This window comes from Lithobates pipiens, unplaced genomic scaffold (assembly GCF_037356315.1).
Source record: "Lithobates pipiens isolate NorthernLeopardFrog02 unplaced genomic scaffold, aLitPip1_a1.2 Scaffold_22, whole genome shotgun sequence".
NCBI lineage: Eukaryota > Metazoa > Chordata > Amphibia > Anura > Ranidae > Lithobates > Lithobates pipiens.
The window spans coordinates 309,198,104-309,220,388 of NW_027507784.1; the positions used below are offsets into that span (position 1 = coordinate 309,198,104).

Consider the following 22,285-nt stretch of genomic DNA (forward strand, 5'->3'; position numbering starts at 1 on the left):
ACATGTAGTAACCCCTACCAGAGGTAGGTCCTTTAAGGCACATGATCTAATAATCTTAGATCTCTCCTCCAATCTTCTCAGTACTTGACATTAATACCAACAAGGATACTTAAAGGCACAGGATATGGTAATCTAGGACAATCTCCCAGTCGTCTGAGTTCTAACCTCCCCATAGATCAATAGTTAAAGGACTTAGAAAAAGAAAAAAGTTCATAGTGCAGAAAATACCACAAATACAGCCTTGTTCATCACCAATATACTTACATGTAAGAATGTATACAAACATCCAACACTTAAAATGGCCACCTGGGTACTTCCGGTTCAGATATCTGATGTCACACTGACATGTTTTCTTCCATAGACTTTGTCAAAGGGATCTAGGACAATATAATGTTCCTAGGAAAGGAACACTAAAGCCGCGTACACACGGGCGGACTGTATGGCCTACTTAGTCCGTCATACAATCCGACGGACAGTCCGTCCTACTTTCGAATGAACGGACTTGACCACACACGGATGCACAAACAGTCCGTCGAAAGCTTGCGCGATGACGTGTACAGCACGTACGACGGGACTAGAAATAGGAAGTCCAATACACAGCAATGCAACCTTTCGCCGTGTAAATCCTTTCTGAGCATGCGCCATTCTTAGTCCGTCGAACTAGCCTACTGACGAGCGGATTGTCCGCTGAAACCAAAGTATGACGGACAATATTTTGAAAAATCCGAAATACTTAGTACGCCAGACTGCGCGCTGAAAAAGTCCGCTGAAGCCCACACACAAGCGGACTGTCCGCTGAAATGTGTTTCGACGGACTAAGTAGGCCATACAGTCCGCCCGTGTGTACGCGGCTTAAGGGATGTTGATCTGCTGACCTACATGGAATGATATGCGGTTCTGAATCTATTATTTAGTAAGAGGCTTCACAAGTGGTGTGTGGAGCACTTTATCACTGGTGGTGCACTGATGTTGGTATATTCACAATATACATATGTTTTCATTTATTTATAAAAATCTACACTTAATGAGTTTTTGAGGGTTTCACATGTGATGAGTTGAAGATAGTTGGGAAGTAAAAGTGAATATAGGAGAAGACATACAGTTGGTGGTTTCAACAGTTTATTGGACCAACTTGGCATAAGTGGTTTGTAAACCTTGTAAGAGGCTTGGCAAGTCATCTGCAGGATAATGCTCACCTGTTATAATTGTTCCTGAACTACTTTGTGAAGAACCCTTGGAGTTGACATTGCTGTGTCACAGGATTCACAGTGCTTGCCTTCTGAACTACTGCTGTACTGGGAGGAGGAGTTTACGGAGGTGGCGTCAGTACAGGAATCACTGTTTGCAGACAGAAAGGTACCATGGGATATGTAGTCCTTAGAAATGGAAAGTAAACCAAAAAAATGAGAACTGGAGAAGCTGCAAAGCATACAGGGAATACAGGAATTTGTGGAAAGCAGACAGGCAATATTCATAATGTGAAAGTAGATTTTTCAAGTAAGCTTATATTGGATTGTCAATAAGTACAGTTTTTTTGTATTGCTGCTACAATGCTGATGTTATGAAATGAAAGTGTATGCTGTGACAATAGAACTCCTTCAACTTGCCAATGTATTTTTGTTCTATATCCTTTCAGGTGCCTATAATGTGACACTGTTGGTGTTCAACAAGAATGAAAATATGTCAAAACTGATCTCTCTCCAAGTTCAGAGCATCTTGACTAACTTAACCATTGAAACAGATGCCGAGGTATTGGTCAGTGGCAGGATGGTCAGTTTTCAAGCAGCAGCTGAACCCTCTCCATTTGGTGTAATTTACTCATGGAACCTAGGTGATGATACTTACTACGACAACAGCAGCAAATCAATTGTGAATCATACGTATAATAACACAGGATCCTTCAATGTCAGCGTCTGGGCACTGAATGATGTCAGTGAAATAAGGGCTGTGAAGACTTTTTATGTCTATGAAGAAATTACTGGCTTGGTTGTAACATCAGATGAGCCTACTGAAAGAGGTTTGCAGACATTCATTAATGCCTCAGTGGAAAGTGGAGATGCTATTACATGGAGATTTGATATGGGAGATGGTTATATCCTAGAGGGTAATGAGCCTATGGTAAACCATACGTACTCTAAAGATGGTAACTATACTGTTAATGTCACTGCGTGGAATCCTGTGAACTCCATTTCTGAAACCCTCCAAGTGTGGGTGTATGTCCTACAAATTCTTAAGATAGAGCCCTCTACTTGTATTTTGGAAAATTCAAACGTCACTCTGACCGCTTATGTTACGGGAGACTACCAGACTTACACCTTTAACTGGACATTTGATAATGGTTCATCAAGCATCACTGTATATGGTTTCCCATCTGTGGAGTATGACTTTTCAAACAGCGGAATTTTTCCTCTTTCCCTAATTCTCTCAAGCCAGATCAACAAGGCTTACTACTATACCAACATCTGTATAGAACCCGAGATTGTCAATGTTACAATACTGCCTGCTCTACAGAATGTAAGTTTAGGTAATGAGAGTTTGTTTGAAGTGATTGTCTTCCCTCTCTACCAGTACAGATACAGTTGGGACTTTGGGACCAATGGCTCAAAGTATAACGGTGGAACAGAAATTAGTTTTGTGTATAAAGTCCCTGGAGTATATCAGGTTACAGTGTCCGTGTTCAACAACGTATCTTTTCACAATGGAACAGCAATTGTAGATGTCCAAGAACCCATCGGAGCACTAGATATCAAGCACAATGGGAGTGAGGTTTTGGCACTAGATCAAGTGTACTTATTTGAAGTCTTGGGCGGTGGGTCAAAAGTTGAACATCACTGGGATTTTGGCGATGGCTTTACAGACAAAAGACAATCCGTAGCACATGCTTATAATAGTACTGGCACCTTTACTATCAATCTATATAGCTATAATAGTGTAAGTTTTAACCGAACACATTTGAATGTCACAGTTAAGACAAGGATTCAAGGGCTGACTATGAATGCCACCAGGACAATAGTGCCTTTAAATGGCTCTGTGACCTTCTCAGCCTTCCTACAGGCAGGGGATAATGTTCGATACTCATGGATATTATGTGATCGATGCTCGTCTATATTTTGCAATTCCACAATTTCTTACACTTTTCGATCTATTGGGACGTTTAATGTAATTGTGACGGCTGAAAATGAACTTGGCTCCTTGCAGGATAGTATCGTCATCTACGTCTTGGAAATTATCGAAGGACTGCAAATCATCACAGGGGACTTGGTCAATGATTGTTGTTTCCCAACCAACAAGAGTCTGCCTCTCCAGGCCACAGTGAAGGATGGGACAAATATCTCCTACAGCTGGTTTATTTTGAAAAATGACAGTGTAGTTCAGACTGGTGCTGGGAAGACCTACCAGTTCACAAGTCTACAACCAGAATCTTACACACTTGTCTTAAAAGCTGTAAACATGTTGGGAAATGCAAGTGTGTCCATGAGTGTAACTTCTGTGGAAAGCCTTGGTCAAGTTCAGCTCCATGCTCGTCCTAACCCAGTTGCAATCAATACCACAGTTAACATTAGCATGAGTCTGAGTAGTGGTTCAGGAGTGATGTACACATGGTATCTAGAAGAAAGTGTGGTGTGGTTCACATATGAATCTTTTGTCCTTTACAATTTCCTACATTCTAATACAAAAGAAGTGTTTGTCATTGCGAACAACACTTTAGGTTCAGTCAACGCAACCATCACCATCTTTGTTCAAGAGCCAGTTGAAGGTTTGAGCATTACAAGCCTGGACCATAAAAATGATTATGTACCAACTGGAACTGTTGTGTATCTTATTGGCAATGTGCAACGTGGTACCAATGTGTCGTGGATTTGGAGTATTGAAGATGAGCACAAGGAAGAAAGGTCAGCTACTGTGCCCTTTAATAGATCTGGATTATATATTGTCAGCCTGAATGCATCCAATGATGTGAGCTGGGAAATTGCCTATAAAAATTTTACTGTCCAAGACAAAATATGTGGTTTGAAGCTGCTGGTGAGTGAAATGGTGGTGGAACCTGGCGAGTCAGTCACATTTAATGTCATCATGTCAGCCGGTACTGATGTAACCTATATATTGACTATTAATGGGGATTTCTCCATTTTACTTAATGGCACTAGTTACACCCATGAATTCACGAAAATCGGTGGCTATCCTGTGACTGTGGTTGCCCACAACCAAGTGAGTGAAGAACGGGTCACAGTCATGATTTCTGTGCTTGAAGCAATAAAGAATCTGAAAATTGTAAATTGCTGTGAGGTGGCGTTACCAGCCCGAATTGAAAAGAGCTTCAGAGCGGAGGTCAGTAATGGCTCTTTGGTTGCTTACACCTGGCAGTTTGACTTACAGGGTCATCCGCCAACCAGCTTAGCAGGCAGAAATGTAACCTACATGCCAATGGCTGCAGGGGTGCTTACAATCCACTTGAGTGCATCTAATGCTTTAGGAAGTCAGAATATCTCCAAAGTAATCATAATTCAAGAACTGATTGTCAGTGTCACATTGGTGCCTGTCAAAACTTTTGTCAACCGAAGTGTCACTTTTAGTGCTGTTGTGGTTCCTAGCCCCTTAGATGTTCGTTTTGAGTGGACGTTTGGGGATGATGCCTTTGCTTTGGTGACATATGCTGCCACTGCCAAACATACCTACCTAACCCCAGGAGACTTTGTGGTAAAGGTCAATGCCTCCAACCTGATCAGCTTTTGGATTGCTGAAATGACAGTCACCACCCGGATTTTAGAATGTGAAGAGCCAGAAGTTCAGCTGGAGCTACCAACTCAAGTAATCATGAGGAGGTCACAAAGAAATTATATTGAGGCAGAGTTTAATTTGCGAGGTTGCATCAGCTATCAAACAGAACACCTATGGGAGATTTATAAAGCTTCTAGCTGCCTAAGTTATCATAAGTCAGACAAAGTCCACCTACCAAATGTGGATATGAGCAGACCTCAGCTTGTGGTGCCTAAACTAGCCCTTGATATAGGAAATTACTGCTTTGTCTTCTCTGTGTCTTTTGGGGACACACCCCTCTCTAGAAGCAGCTTTGCCAATGTGACTATGATGCCTAGCAGATTGGTGCCCATCATTGATGGTGGATCTTATCGTGTTTGGTCAAGTAGTCGGGACTTAGTTTTGGATGGAAAAAAGTCTTATGACCCAAACCTAGAAGAAGATGAGCAAACTCCACTGACTTATAAATGGTCTTGTACAACCTTATCAAAGGTAAGAGATTTGTTCTTTATTTGACCTTTCTGTGCTGTCCTTATTGCTCACTTTGTTTTTAGTCCCAAGTGTTGTTTGTGTAGTTTGTATAGCAATAAAAATTAAACTATATGTAAAATGAAGAGTTTTTCTTAGCCTAAACTTTCATTTTTTTGTTTTTGATAGAGTGGGGACTGGTTAAAATCCCTTGCCAAATTTCCTTTCATTTAGGCTGCTTTCACACTGAGGCGCTTTACAGGCGCTATATTGCAAAAACAGTGCCTGTAAAGCGCCTCTTCTCTCACTCCAGTGTGAAAGCCCGAGTGCTTTCACACTGGAGTGGTGTGCTTGCAGGATGGTAATAAAAATTCCCGGAAGCAGCATTTTTGCAGAGTTGTAGGAGAGGTGTATACACTGCTCCTAAAGCGCCCCTGCCTATTGAAATCAATGGGCAGCGCTACTTTGCCGGCGGTTTTAAACCTTTTTCGGCCGCTATCGGGGTTAAAAGCGCCACTATCTTGATATACAACAGGAAGTGAGAAAAGATCTCTCCGTAGTAAGTCCCCTCTTACACAGCTATCACTGAAACAAGTGTTCCCATTTGAGGATTTCCCCTCTATTCTTGACCCACCAACATTTTAAAATGTTGCATTTATCCTCACTTAAAGAGGAAGTAAACCCTGATGAGTTTACTTCCTCTTTCATTCCCTGCAAAGGTAAAGCATAATGTACTACTATGTATCGCATAGTAGTCCATTATGTGTCACTTACCTGACACAGGAGCCAGCGATGTCACCGCTGTCCCCTGTAGTCCGGCGCATCCATCTTCTCGGTGGGTCTCGCTGCTCCGCCGCTGTCATTTGGCGAAGCCGCAATGACGTCACTCCCTCGCATGCGCACGGGAGCCGCCACGCGCGCCATATTCGCCGTTGATGGTGCAGCTCAGTGCACCTGCGTGCCACTGTCTACGACGCATGCTCCGTAGACAGCGGTGCCTGTCTTTCGGCAAATATCTCCTAAACCGTGTAGGTTTAGGAGATATTTCTTGGACCTACAGGTAAGCCTTAACCACTTGCTTACTGGGCACTTAAACCCCCCTCAGTCCCAGACCAATTTTCAGCTTTCAGCGCTGATGCACTTTGAATGACAATTGCGCGGGCATACAACACTGTACCCAAATGAAATTTTTATCATTTTTTTCCCACAAATAGAGCTTTCTTTTGGTGGTATTTAGTTACAGCTCGGAGTTTTATTTTTTGCTAAACAAACAAAAAAAATGCAAAAAAAAAAATCATGTTTTAATAGTTTGTTATAAAATTTTGCAAACGGGTCATTTTTCTCCTTCATTGAAGTGCGCTGATTAGGCGGCACTGATAGGCTGCACTGGTGGGCACTGATGGGCTGCACTGGTGGGCACTGATGGGCTGCACTGGTGGGCACTGATGGGCTGCACTGGTGGGCACTGATGGGCTGCACTGGTGGGCACTGATGGGCTGCACTGGTGGGCACTGATGGGCTGCACTGATAGGCACAGATAAGGTGGCACTGATGGGCAAAGATGGGCACAGATAAGATGGCACGGATGGGTGGCACGGATGGACACTGATAGGTACCACTGATAGATGGGACTGATGGGCACTGATAGGTGGCACTGCTGGGCGGCACTGCTGGGCACTGGTAGATGACACTGATGGGCACGGATATGTGGCACTGGGGTGCAGCACCTTTGAGGCAGATTGTGGGCACTGCTGGGTGGCACTGTGGGTGGCACTGCTGGGTGGCACTGTGGGCACTGCTGGGTGGCACTATGGGCACTGCTGGGTGGCACTGATGGGGGCACTTACTTTTAGTACATGTGGCACTGCAGGGGGCAGGTGGGCACTGTCAGGGGGCAGGTAGGCATTAGCAGGGCTGGCCGTGATCAGGACTGATGTCCCGATCACGGCCGCCGGTGATCGGCTTTTTTTTTTCTCCTCGCGCTGTCAGCGCGAGGAGGAATAATAGCCGATTACCGACTCCGTTATATCACATGATCAGCTGTCATTGACTGACAGCTGATCACGTGATAAGGGGTCGGGATCGACCCCTTGCACGGATCGGTGATCAGGCGAGTCTCATGGACTCGCCGATCACAGAGCGCGCCGCGCGCGCCCCTCAGGGGGCGCGCAGGCCGCTCGTGCACGGGACTACGTCTATTGACGTCGTCCCGGAAAAGGAGATCCGCGCTGTAGCCGTCATTTGGCTATAGCGCGGATCTCAAGTGGTTAATCTAGGCTTACCTGTAGGTCAAAGTGTGTTGTAAGGGTTTACTACCACTTTAAAGATCCTGTGATAAATTATGGAAGTGCCTACGGTGGCTGCTGAAATTAATGTGGTAGAAAAGGGGTTAATTATTATCCCTATCTCATATTCTCCTTCTGATGTTGGGTGGAATGGGTGTTTACAACTATCACTTTTCGAATTTAGACTTGTGCTAGAAGGAAAAGTTAAAGCAGAACTATTTATTTCTATTACATATAAAATAGATATTTGGATTCTTTCTTTAGTGTCTATTTATGTTTCATTGTAATCAATTAGCCTACCTTCTCAATGACTGCTGACAAAAAAAATCTCAGCCACACAAAGAAATCATTGCTTTCAGTCAGTCAGTCCTGAAAGCCCAATTGTAGTTTTAGCAAAAGATATGCTTTAAATTGAGGCTGAATAAAAAATGTTTCTTACGGTTATTTTCTGTACACATCATTCCCCCAGTACCCTTAGAAAATCATGACCCTGGCAGTCAGCTGTACTGAATTGTCTGTGTGTAAGCAGCAATCCATAATGCCCCACTTAGTCAAGCAAATCCATCTGCGATCTTAATTTGTTCATAAAGGACCTGGAGGATGGGGTAAACAGTTCAACCTCTGTATTTGCGGACAATACTAAGCTAAGCAGGGCAATAACTTCTCTGCAGGATGTGAAAACCTTGCAAGAAGATCTGAACAAATGACTGGGTTGGACAACTACATGACAAATGAGGTTTAATGTAGAAAATGCATTTGGGTGGCAAAAATATGAATGCAATCTATACACTGGGGGGAGAACCTCTGGGGGAATCTAGGATTGAAAAGGACCTGGGGGTCCTAGTATGATAGGCTCACCAAGCTCCTGTTAACAAAACAAACAGAATATTGGCATGCATTAAAAAAGGGATTAACTCCATGGATAAAGTGTTAATTCTCCCACGCTACAAGACTCTGGTCCGGCCGCACCTGGAGTATGTTGTCCAGTTCTGGGCACCAGTCCTCAGGAAGGATGTACTGGAAATGGAGCGAGTACAAAGAAGGGCAACAAAGCTAATCAAGGGTCTGGAGGACATTAGTTATGAAGAAAGGTTGCGAGCACTGAACTTATTCTCTCTGGAGAAGAGACGCTTGAGAGGGGATATGATTTCAATTTACAAATACCATATTGGTGACCCCACAATAGGGATAAAACTTTTTGGTGGAAGAGTTTTTAATAAGACATGTGGCCACTCATTAAAATGAGAAGAAAAGAACCTTAAATTACATAGGTTCTTTACTGTAAGAGCGGCAAGGATGTGGAATTCCCTTCCACAGGTGGTGGTCTCAGTGGGGGGCATTGATAGCTTCAAAAAACTATTAGATAAGCACCTGAACGACTGCAACATACAGGGAAATACAATATAATACTGACATATAATCACACACACAGGTTGGAAATGATGGACTTGTGTCTTTTTTCAACTTCACCTACTATGTAAATATGTATCTCTGTGGGGGTCTCAGAGACTGATGCAGAGAGGCTGCCGCTTACTAACAAAGAGCTGACTGTCAAGGGTCAAGATGTTCTGCTGATGTTGGGGGTTAAATTGCATAGAAAACAGCTGTAAGACATTTAAAAGTGAGAGTTTTAAGCTGTTTCAAATGAAACACTTTTAGCAAAACTACAATTGGGCTTCAATTATAGACTTGCCATAAACATTAAAGGGTGTCCTCTCCCTAACATAATACCCAACTCTGTCTCTGTCCACCTGGGAGATGTGGGTGTGCATATTATAGCTCCAGTGGTTGCTTCTTCCATGAGATAAAACAATTAGAGAATGGGAGCCCCTCATAACAGCTACAACAGGTTTGCAGACCCAGGAATTCAGTGCAAGGATCTCACCAATACAGTTCCTGTAGATATGAGACTGTAAGGTAGTATAACTCTCCAGCTTCTACCAAAGACCAAAATCATAGTTCTGATTAGGCCGAACATTTAGGCTGGTTTCACACGGGCTTTGTCCATAGTCCGCATCCGCCTACTCAACAGGAGATCTCCTCGCTGAGCAGACGGATGACAGGTTTGTGTCCGCTCCACTATGAAGTACAGACACTGCCCCACTGTTCTCTATGGGGCTGTCAAATGGAAACTGACTGCCTCTCCATTTCCACTAGAATGTCATCTGATCTGATCTGCTGTTTTTGGTGGAAAGGACTGGATTGAATGCCGGCGGATGTCAGCAGACACATGTCCGGTGACATCTGTCGCTCTATAGAGAGCTAGGGATGGTCTGATCAGGTCCGCCTGAAAATCTGGCAGGCGGACCTGATTGGAAAGCCCTTGTGAAACCAGCCTTAAGCCCCAATACACACTATCAGATTTGCTGCTGATTTTTGTCTTCGGATTTACCAAAACCATGTAGTGCAAGGGCCTACCTGATTGCATACAAATTGAAACTCCTAAGGTTTGACCTCCTAGTATATGGTTTTGGTAACTTTGAAGGAAAAATATCAGCAGAAAATCCGATGGTGTGTATGGGGCTTTAAAGTGGTTGTAAACCCTTACAACCAACTTTGACCTACAGGTAAGCCTAGATTAAGGCTTACCTGTAGGTCCAAGAAATATCTCCTAAACCTACACGGTTTAGGAGATATTTGCCGAAAGACAGGCACCGCTGTCTACGGCGCATACGCCGTAGACTATGCGTTGCATAGTAGTCCATTATGCTTTACCTTTGCAGGGAATGAAAGAGGAAGTAAACCCATCAGGGTTTACTTCCTCTTTAAACAGACAACTTTCACATTGTATAAATAAAATCATTCACAATCAAAAAGATTTGTAAGACCTTGGAAAAGTGCACTATATGGCCAGAGGTTTGTGGACACCTGATCATCACACCAATATGAGCTAGATCCCATTCTAAAGCCATGAGCATTTATATGGAGGTGGACTTGCACAAGATTTTGGACTTTGTATTTTTGAAATTTGTGCCCACTCAGCCAGAAGAGCATTTTGTGAGATCAGGTAATAATGTTGAATGTGCCGTATCCTCTTTCTCATATGCCAATGGTTTTTCATATGGCCAAAAGTTTGTGGACACCTGACCATCACACCTATAAGAGCTTAATGTTAATCCAACTCCCAAACTATTACTATGGAGTTCTCATTCCTTTGCAACCAAAACAGCATCCACCCTTCTGAGAAGGCTTTCTACCACAAGATTTACAAGTGTACCTGTGGGAATGTGTGTCCATTCAGCCAAGCTGGCATTTGTAAGGACAATTGCTGATGTTGGATTGGTTTGCGGTTAGCATCTCTATTGTTTAGTCAGGTTGAAGTCAGGGCTCTGAGCAGGATACTGGTATCTCTACATCAAACCCTTCAAACCATGTCGTGATGGACTTGGCTACGCACCTGAATGCAACAAATCAATTTGTAGGGATGATCTAATGCTCTTGGCCATAACGTTTATTTGTTGCCTTAGAAAATGAGAGCATTTAGTATGGGAGCTTTACGAGAACCTTGGCAATGGCCATTATAACTGCCATCCTTTCTTATCGTACATCACGGGACACAGAGCCATAGTTACTATGTGGGTTATAGGCCACCTTCAGCTGATGGACACTGCCATGCCCTAAGACAAACTCCCACAAACTCCCACTCCCTATATAACCCCTCCCACTACTGGGAGTACCTCCGTTTTTTTGCCAGTGTCGTGTTGGTCACGAGTGAAGATGTGCTGCGCTGAGCTCCACCGGAGCAATCCTTGCTGGGGCTAGCTATGCAGCCGGATCCATTCAAAGTGTCTTTTAGACCAAATTGAATGGTACCCGGGCCTTGTGTCTGAAGAAAATAGGTTTTGCCTGTAACGATTCTCTTTTTAGAGAGCTGGACCCCGGGGATCCAGTACTTTTGGTACTAAGGCCGTAAAGTTTTACTGGCGGTGGTGCTATTACAGGTCCAGGATTGTGGGTTTCCCTGAGGGTCCCCAGCTCCTGAAGGTTTGTTAACGGAACCCACTGTGAAGAGTGAAGATTAGGTCTGTTGGTTTTACCACAGAAAACCCTATGGTGGGAAAGGTAAGTGGAATTTTCTAAGACATCTTTTGAATTTTCTTATGAATGTCTCCTTTAATTTAATAAATGTTGTCATGTGTCACCACTGGGGGCTGTATTGAGCACATACCTTCTCATGCTTCCTCAGAGAGCTCATTTTATGTCCAGAACAACAGTTTCCTTTCCTCCAGCCAGTAGCAGACCTCCGGTAAGTCACCAGACGCCCCCACCTGTGCTGTTTTCTCCCCCTCTTCACGTGGAAGAAGCGCAGGAGAAAGATAAAATAATTTTAAAAAAGAAACGAACGGCACGCTTCCAGGTTTCCTCCTCACCATTCCACCCCCCCCCCCCCCCCACTGTAGGTTCAGAGGCAAAGAGTGAGAAAGCTCTTTTTTAAAAAAGAGATGAGGGGAGCCGTAGGCGAAGGGGGGGGGGGGGGGCGTGCTTAGTGTGGCGTTGGCGTCCTCCAGCCTGGGAAATCTTTTTTCTTTTAAAGCACCATTGTTACTGCTGCAAGCTGCGGAAGGACAGGAGAGCAAGAGGGGCATGAAATAGGTTTGGTGACACAGGCATTCCTTTTTTACACATTTACTATTGCATCAGGCTGGGCATTAATAGTGGCAGCAGTTTCTGACTATTGCTCAAGCAATGGATGCGATTTCTTCTGGTAGTACCTCTGCTTTGTGCATTGGGCTATGTTCAGAAGGCGGGGGGTTGAAACACCTCCAAAAAATTAACTAAAAGGGTCTCCCTCAAGCTCTGGAAAGCCTACTCTACAAATAGCATCTTGCCCTGAGAGGGAGTGGCTGGTAAGAGTGAGCATCGGGACCATGAAATGTTTGCAACTGTTTTCAACACTGCAGCCCCTGTTCATTTTATTCTTTTAACTCAGCCACGGTAGGTTTACAAAAAAAAAAAAGTTTGCGACTTTAATCGCATCCCAGTGTGGTCAAGATGCCACAGGTTATCTTCCATTTTCCTAGGACCCTCAGACTGAGGAGCTAGGGGCACGAGAAGATGAATTCCCTCAGGGAACCGTGGTGAGGTTGATGACTCCACTTCTGAGGTGTCAAATGGGGGAGAGTAAGCTTTCACAATCTGTAAGATTGAGGTTACAAATTCTTCCTGATCCGCTGCTGGCCTTGTGTGTTTTCTAAGGACAGGTCTCAGCCTTATCAATATTATTTCAATGACCACTTGCTTTGCATTCTTTGGTTCATAACTTTATTCAGGGGGTAACACCGCTTAATCTCCGGTTGAGTAACCCCTGAACTCTTGGGACTTGAATTTAGTTTTGTTGGCATTATAAAACAGCCTTTTTTTTGGGCTAATACGACATATTCCCTTGTTTGTTTGTTTTTGACAAGGAAACTTTTTATTTTTCTAGTAACCGTATCTGCCTCAGGAAGGGTATCTGTGTTGGCTGCTCTTTCTTGTAAAGAGCCATAGTTTTATTTTTCACAAGGATAAGGTAGTATTACGTCCTCATCCTAACTTTTTACCATAGGTGGTATCAGGTTTTCATCTAAACCAGGATATTGTTCTACCTTCATTTTTCCAGAACCCTGTTCTTTGGAAGAAAAATCACTACATTCTCTTGTTGTGGTGAAAGCAGACAATGTCTACTTAAAGGCGATTGCTCAGATTCAAAAATTGGTTGTTTTTGTTTGTGTTGCCTGATGGTCCTAAAAGAGGACAGGCAGCATCAAAATCTACTATTCTAAATAGATTTGACAAGTAATTGTTCAAAATTATGGTTTAAAGAGGAAGATTCCTCCTTTTCATATTAAAGTGCCTTCCACCAGGGCTGTTAGTACTTCCTGGGCAGTGCATCACCAAGTCTCAGATCTGCAAGGCTGCAACTTGGTCTTCAGTCTTTTACATTTACCAGATTCTATCAAGTAGAAGTAAAAGGTCATGAGGATATCGCCTTTGGACGTAGTGTACTGCAAGTGCAGTATAAGTCCTCTAGTCTCTTAGTGCCCTACTTTTGTTGTCTCCCTCCCTTCAGTTGGCATTGCTATGGGAAATCCCACTACTATGGCTCTGTGTCCCATGATGTACGATAAGAAAATAGGATTTTTAAAACGGCTTACCTGTAAAACCCTTTTCTCTGAAGTACACCACGGGACACAGAGGTCCCTCCCTTCTTTTGATATACATGTGTATTGCTTTGCTACAAAACTGAGGTACTCTCAGTAGTAGGAGGGGTTATATAGTGAGTGGACTTTGTCTTAGGGCGTGCTAGTGTCCATCACCTGAAGGTGGTCTATAACCCACATAGTAATTACTATGGCTCTGTGTACCATGATGTCTTCAAAGAAAAGGTTTTTTACAGGTAAGCTGTTTTAAAAATCCTATTTTCTCCTCATCTATCTCTAAATGGGTAAAATCTTTATAGTATAGGCAGTAGTTGCAGGTCTAAAGCAAAAGGCAATGTTTGTTCTCCTGTGCCATGCTCTTTTCCTCTTTAAAGATAAATTGCATGTTGGAGTGCATGGCACAAAATTCTTTGTAATTTCTTTTCTGTTGTAATTTCAGAGTTTGCAGAATACAGTTTGCAATTCAGACATCATGTCTGAGCTTGGTGAAGTGTTTATCCATAAATCAAGGTTGCACCCAGATGTGGAGTACACATTTTTTCTGACTGTCAGCAAGCCTGGAAGACATGCCGAGTCCACCAATCAAACGGTGTGTAAATGTAGATATGATGCATTATTGAACTTTTTGCCAACCCTGGATCCGGTGATGTTCACTGCAGTGATCATGTGTCCTACAACTTATTGCAGCCAATCAGAGACCCTCTGTTAACTTTGGTGGGGCTAGCAAGCACCTTAATAAGTGAAACTTGTACTCTGTTTAAAACGTTTAAAAGTCCAGCCTAACAGAAGACCACAACCTTTCTAATAGTATCTTTTTTAATACTTCTTTTTTTATTTAGTTTTACTTTACTAAGGACCTGACTATGTGGCTTGGCTCCACCAAATATGAACCTCCTGTTCAAGGAGAATGGTCCAAGTGGCTTTTGAGGCAGTCTTATCTGACCATGGAATGCCGATTGTTAGGGCATAGCGATAAACTCTGGAGACCCCAGTAACAAAATAAAACTTGCATAGTGGATAAAGGCAGTAGCAGGAATCTTTTGTTAGGCAGGACATTTTCTTTTAAAACAAAGTAAAGATTCACTAGAGAAGGAATATGTTTCTATTGTCCGCATGTGAAAAGCCAAAGATAAGTTATGGCTCCCACGGTTCATTGGCTTCCTAGCTTCTGGAATCAACCTGGCCTAAAGTAATCTGATTGGCTTCCATTTGTTACTGTTGTTTTGTACATGACTGCTCTTTTCTCTCTGTGTTGGAAGGACCGCAGTCCCTTAGATTTTGTACACTTATCTCTACTCTTTATTTTAAGGCTGCTTTCACACTGAGACGCATTACAGGCGCTATAGTGCCAAAAAATAGCACCTGCATAGTGTCTGTAAAGTCTCTCCTCTCACTCCAGTGCGCTGGCAGGACGGTAAAAAAGTCCTGCAAGCAGCATCTTTGCAGCGCTGTAGGAGCGGTGTATATACACCGCTCCTAAAGCACCCCTGCCCATTGAAGACAATGGGCAGCACAGCCGAACTGTTGGCAAAGTACCGCTACAGCGGCGCATTGCGTGCGGTTTTAACCCTTTTCTGGTCGCTATCGGAGGTTAAAAGCACCCCGCTAGTGGTCGAAAACCTCCGCAAAAACGATGGTAAAGTGCCGCTAAAAATAGCAGAGCTTTACCGCCAAAGCCCCCAATGCCTCAGTGTTTTGTAATTCATTAAATACAGGGTGTAGTTTAGCGCCTGCAGTGTCCACAGAGTGTTCTCTGCATATACGTGGTAAGTTAGGTCACATGACCCAATAGATCATATGACCAGGCTCAGCTTCTTCCAATGAATGGGTCCTTGCTTTCATCGGTACTCAGAAGCAGAAAACACATTTTTAAAGCACACCGCTGTGCTCATAAAGATGTCGTCAGATTTTTTTTTTAAGGCTTATATGCTGCTTTATAAAGGGGAGTCATTTTTTTTGTACATGGAAGGTGATGTAATTATGGAAATCATCCATATTAATATTGATGGTGGTTGGTGAGTGAGTAGAGGAATAAAGTGCTTCTGTACAATACAGAAAGTTCACTAGAACAAAGAGGATCTGAGCACCATAGTGTAATGCCATTTTTGTATTTGTCCATTTGTAAAATGCCCCTCCAGCCTACTAGGACATTTATTTATTTTTAAAGCACTGAGGGGAACTGCTGTTGCCACTCATGAACAATGAACTTGTGGCCAGTGGGGGGTAACAGAACCAAAAAGCAAACCATATAGTTCTGTTACAGTTGTCGAAACAATATTCGTTATATGGCGTTTGCTTTACTTTAGATGTGTGTGCTGTCAACTCTCTTTTATCAGTTTTTTTATCTTTGTTTTGTTATTGTGCAGGTTTTAATTAAAAAGGGCAGGGTTCCGATTGTGTCTCTGAAGTGTGTCTCCTGTAAGGCACAGTCTGTGTACGAAGTGAGTGCCAGCTCCTATGTTTACCTAGAAGGGTCCTGCACCAACTGTTATGATGAATCCAGGACTGGGGTAAGATTTCAATCTAACACTACAATGATATTTGATCATTTAGATATCTAGTCAGCAGTTCAAATGTACTTAGCAGCTGAAATCCCCCACCCAATCATTAAGGGCTTTCTAATGTGGAAGCTGTGTCAAAAAAACGGAAAGCAGAAAACAAGGAGCCAGTCACCACTATTGTCTGTAGGCTCCCTGTGGCTGATCTTTTCCCCATAACTGACTTGATGTGATATTAAAGGTTCAGCTTTTTTAAAAACAAAATAACAAACATGTCAATTTTATCTGTTCTGTGTAATGGTTTTGCACAGAGCAGCTTTGATCCTCTTTTTCTCGGGTTTCCGCCGGCGCTCCTGGCTCCTCCCCCTCGACCAGTGCCCCCAATAGCAAGCCGCTTGCTATGGTGGCACTGGAGCTTGCCATCTTGGTATTAGCAGAGATCTGATGACTGGTGAGGGAACATTCAAGAAGGAGAGGTAGAGGAAGCATCCACAGAATGAATGAATGAAGCAGAAGCAGCAAGATCCTTACACTACGGGTCCTCATGCACAGCGTCATCTCCAGCAAGGAGAACCATAAGCAGCACAGTAATGGAATTGTCAAATCTGAAAATAGTAGTCAGAGGACAGCAGTGCATTAGATCTCACACTGCAGATATACAATTATGTGGCTACAGAACACGAGTGTCTAAGAACAACAAGTGAGGAAAACTGCCATTGAGGTACCAAAGTTTCACATTTTATTCATACACAGAATTCAGTTTTAAAACCATACAGTGCCTTGAAAAAGTATTCATACCCCTTGAAATTTTCCACATTTTGTCAGTTACAACCAAAAACGAAATATATTTTATTTGGATTTTATATGATAGACCAACACAGTGGCACATAATTGTGAAGTGGGAGGAAAATGATAAATGATTTTCCAATTTTTTTTTTTACAAATAAATATGTGAAAAGTCTGGCGTGTATTTGTATTCAGCCCCCTTTACTCTGATACCCCTAACTAAAATCTAGTGGAACCAATCGCCTTCAGAAGTCACCTAATTAGTAAATAGAGTCCATCTGTGTGTAATTTACACAGTATAAATACAGCTGTTGTGCAGAGCCCTCAGAGGTTTGTTAGAGAACTTTGGTGAACAAACAGCATCATGAAGGCCAAGGAACACACCAAACAGGTCAGGGGTAAAGTTTTGGAGAAGTTTAAAGCAAAGTTAGGTTATTAAAAAAAATCACAAGCTTTGAACATTTCACAGGACACTGTTCAATCCATCATCCGAAAATGGAATTGAATATGTCACTCTCTAGATGTGCAAAAGTGGTGGAGACATACCCAAAAGGACTTGCAACTGCATTTGCAGTTAAAGGAGGTTCTACAAATATTGACTCAGGGGGAGGGGAGGGGGGGGGGGCTGAATACAAATGCATGCCACACATTTCAGATAGTTATGTGTTAAAAAAAATTGAAAACCATTAATCATTTTCCTTTCACTTTGTATTGGTCTATTGCATAAAATACATTTACGTTTTTGGTTGTAACATGACAAAATGTGGGAAATTTCAAGGGGTATGAATACTTTTTCAAGACACTGTATGCAACAAGGAGATGTAATCCTATTATGCCAACTCACAGTGTGGGAGATTAGCTGTTTCTCAAAGAGCAGCCCATGTAGGAAGGACAATGTCCTAGACATCTGAACTGGTGTGGGACTGGAAGTTGACAGTGTCGCACGAACGCCGGGCATGCCTACAGGGCAAGCGCAACAGTGCACACGGTGATGGCGTGGGCTGGGATGAACCTGGAGGAAGGAAGAAAGTCATGGAGGCTGAATTGGAAAGCAAGCCCTGGGGTTTCTCAACTCCAAGTTAGGCAGACCCCCACTTTAGTTCTGTCATCTCTTGGCGCACCACCCTGCACTCCTTTTTCGATTTTTATTTGTGTACCCTTTTTTAGAGCCGTCTTTGTTCTGGTCACATGAAATCTTGAGGTCTTCTTCCTGTGGCAGTGCTTGTAGCCCCTTTGCATGTGATCTTGATGCCCTGGGCTAACAGAAAGTGGGTTTAAAGATACTTGGCATCATACAGTCTGCAATAGGAGCTGTGATTGGTACTGGAGGAGAAAGCAGGGTGTAAAAAATACACGTTTTAGAAGTCTTCGGTATTTAAAAACTGCTTGTTTCTTGTCTTTGTAACTGTAACTGTGTGTCTCTTTTATAGAGGTGGACCGCTCAGAGCTTCAGCAACAAGACTCTTGTCCTTAATGCCACCACCACGACCACTGGAGACCGGGAGATGAACCTAGTGCTCAGGCAGGGAGTGTTAAAGGACGGAGAGGGGTACACCTTCACTCTTCATGTCAGTGATCCCACAATGGAAGAGGAGGGGTTCGCTTCCATTGATCTGCTACCAAACAGCCCTCCTTTTGGAGGAACATGTAGAATCTTTCCCAATGAAACCGTTCCTGCTCTGACCACACGGGTCCACTTTAACTGCACTGGTAAGGTCATTGTACATTCCACTCAAACATGAACAAAGTTGATTGACTCTAAAATTCTATAATTTTGTTCAGTCTGTGTGCCAGCTGTGGATTCCTGAGCATCACACATACTACATAGCCAAAAGCATGTGGGCAACCCTACAAAATAATCAGTTGAGGTGTTTCCGGTGAAGGGCACTGTTAATGCTACAGCATACAAATGTATTTTAGTTATTTGCGAGTTTCCAACCATGTAGCAACAATTTGGGAAAGGACCCTTCCTGTTTCAGCATGACTTTGTCGTTGTGCACAAAAGTGGTCTACACAGAAGCCTGATCTCAACCCTACTGAACACCTTGCTAGCTCTTTTCAGTACCAGTCCTTACAAATGCCATTTTGGCTGACTGGGCACAAATTCCCATAGGCACACTCTGAATTCTTGTGTAAGCACTCCCAGAAATCTTGAGGCTGTTGTAGCCACAAAGAAAATTTCTATTTTAATATCTATGGTCTTGGGGAGTGGGTTCTCCAACAAGCTCATATAGGTGTTATGGTGGTCGGGTGTCCACACACTTTTGGTCATATTGCAAACCATTGGTGTATAAATGATGGAGGATCTACAGCACATAATCATGTGGCAACAGGAATATGTAAAATACAAACCAAAACTGAGCATTCTCTTTCTCAAGCCCAGTCAGAGCTGTACAGCTACTTTTAGAAGAATTAAGTCAAGGGGGTACAATGTGCCTCCATCACCAGTAATGAGAAAATTCAGACATCGAAACCTTACAGTAAGGACACTGTCCTTCCAGTGACACACTATTCAATCTCCTGCGCTGTGCGGTGGGCCTCTATTGTGAACTATTTACTCTGACACTTTAAAATGTATAATGCACTCCTCACTGCCCTCCACAGACTGGGGGATTCGAAACACTGGAACATGAAACATATGTCTTTCATGTTCAAGTCCTTTCAGTGGCACATGCCTCCTACTTTGTAAAATACACTTTCTTTATCGTACATCACAGGACACAGAGCCATAGTAGTTACTATGTGGGTTATAGGCCACCTTCAGGTGATGGACACTGGCACATCCTAAGACAGCAGGTCCGCTCCCTATGTAACCCCTCCCACTACTGGGAGTACCTCAGTTTTTTCGCCAGTGTCTTAGGTGTTGGTCACGAGTAAAGATGTGCTGTGCTGAGCTCCACTGGAAAATTCCTTGTTGGGGCAGGCTATGCAACCGGATCCATCCAAAGTGACTTTTTAGTCCGAATTGAATGGTACCTGGGTCTCGTGGCAGAAGAAACAAGGTCTAGCCCATAACACTTCTCTTTTTAGAGATCAAGACCCTGGGATCCAGTGCTTTGGTTTTTTCAGCTATAAAGTTTTCCTGGCGGGGTGCTTTATGGGTCGATGAGTGTGGATCCCCCGATAAAAAAGGGGCCCTGAAGGTTTTTTAACGGAACCCACAAAGGGGGAAGATTGGGTCTGTTGGTTTTACCACAGAATCCGGGAAAGGTAAGTGGAGATTTCTAAGGAATTCAATTTTTTTATGAATTGTCTCCTTTAAGAGTACATGTTATCATGCCTAAAAACCACTGGGAGCTGTATAGAGCACTTACCTTGCCATTCTTTCCTCAGATCACTCTGTATCAGCAGAAACAGCAGATAATGGAGGGGGGATTTTATTACAACCCCCCCCCACCGGACAAAAGCTCTCCCTGGATAGAAGGGCAAGCCAGAACGATCGGCGGATGGCACTCCGTTCTCCACCGCCTCTGTGGTTCTGTTGGCTCTCAGAGGCTCGTGTGGGAAAATTCTCTTTTTAAAAAGGAGGAGGGGGCGCAGTGGGAATATGGTGGGGGCGTGGCTTAGCGCAGCATTGGCATGCAGCAATGTCCAGTGCAGGAGTACACATTTTGCTGACTGCAGTTGTCGGAGGGACACAAGAGAAAAAAGGAGGCATGTAAGTGGTGACACAGGCATTCCCTTGGCACATATACTAAAGCACCACGCTGAGCACTAATATCAGTGGCAGTTGCTGGGCTATTTGCTCAAGCAGTGGGTGCAATTTCTTCTGGTAGTACCTCTGCATTTGTGCTTTGGGCTATGGTCAGACGGGGGGGTAGAATAGCCCCAAAAACAGCTCAAAAGGGACTCCCTCAAGCTCAAAAAAGCCTAAACTCGTCTCTACAATGGCATCCTCCCTTGAGAGATCTGAGGTGGCTGGTCAGAGTGAGCCATCAGGGCTGTCAAATGTTGCAACTGTTTCCAACACTGCAGCCCCTGTCTGTATTACTAAAGAGGTTTTTTCCTCAGCCATGATAGGTTTGGGAGAAAGGTTAGCTTTAATCGCATCCAAGTGTGGGACAAAACGCGGCAGGTCCCCTTCCAATACACAAACTGATTAACTGGGGGCGGGAGAAGACTAATTTCTCTCAGGGGCCCGTGAAGTGGCTGATGACTCCTCTTCTGAGGGTTCAAATGCGGAAGGATCAGCTACACAATCTGAAAGATTGATGGTGCAATCTCTTACTGAAATGGTCTATTCCACATTTATGCTACCCCTAACTGAGTCGGTTGATAAGCCCACTTCTTGTTTGGGTTCGCTAAAGCCTCCTCAAGCTGTGCATGCGCTTCCTTTCCATGCATTGCTGGAAAAGCTTATGTATTCTGAGTGGGATCACCCAAATAAGCATTTTTTCCCTCCTTAAAAGTTTTCAACACGTTATCCTCTGGCAGGTTCAGTGAGTGAATCAGCCTGCGCTGGCAGCAATTGGTGTATGTCAATCCTTGAGAGACCAGTTTAAACAGGTGCTCAAGGTTATTCCCGATCAGCAGGCCCAGGATTTAGCCAAGCTACCAGGGGCTTTATGTTTTGCAATAGACACTATGAGGGATTCTGTTTTCCATGCCTTACGCTTGTGCTGGTGCATATGCGTAGAATCTTATGGTTGAAAAATTGGTCAGCCGAAGCACCATGCAAGAAGCTCCTGGCTAGTTTTCCTTTTCACAGTGAATGGCTGTTCGGGGATGATTTGGATAAATACATCCAAAGAATTTCTAATGGAAAAAGTACCCTTTTACCAGTTGAGAAGAGGTGTAAACGTATTTCATTTAAACTAGCTCCTTCTCCAGTGCCAGGGGCATCTGCCTCCAGGCAGTCACGACGGCCTCCGCCGTCAAGTTCAAGAGGTAAACCTCCAGGTCAACCCCAGGGACAAAAGAAGTCCTGGGGGAAGAAACCTACAAGACAAAATACTAAAGCCTCCTTATGAAGCGGCGCCCCTGCTTGCTCAAGTGGGGGGACGACTTCTGCAGTTCTCAAGGGTCTGGCAGGAAGAGTGTCGAGACAGATGGGTGACTTCCTCAATAACGCTAGGTTACAAACTAGATTTCCGAAAGTTGCCGTCTCCTTGTTTTCTCAGATGAAACGTTCCCAGGGATTCAGAGAAAAAGAAGTCTCTCTTTCAAGCATTAGACCATCTTTTGTCTCAAAAGGTGATCTCAGTGGTCCCCATGGAAGAGCAGGGATTGGGGTTTTATTCAAACCTTTTCACGGTACCAAAACCAAATGGAGGTGTGAGACCCATTCTAGATCTCAAAGATCTAAACCGGTTTCTGAATATCCGCTCTTTTTGCATGGAGTCAATTCCTA

General features: G+C 43.6%; 1 protein-coding gene across 1 annotated transcript in view; it reads left to right on the top strand.

Annotated features, from left to right (window-relative positions):
- The window catches only part of PKD1 (polycystin 1, transient receptor potential channel interacting), a 243,841-nt gene that overhangs the window by 145,220 nt on the left and 76,336 nt on the right, over positions 1-22,285 (top strand). Inside the window, exons 14-17 of the mRNA XM_077449362.1 lie at positions 1,637-5,250; positions 14,091-14,240; positions 16,018-16,161; positions 18,366-18,645. Coding sequence (XP_077305488.1) covers positions 1,637-5,250; positions 14,091-14,240; positions 16,018-16,161; positions 18,366-18,645 — 4,188 coding nt within the window. The remainder of the gene's footprint in view (positions 1-1,636; positions 5,251-14,090; positions 14,241-16,017; positions 16,162-18,365; positions 18,646-22,285) is intronic.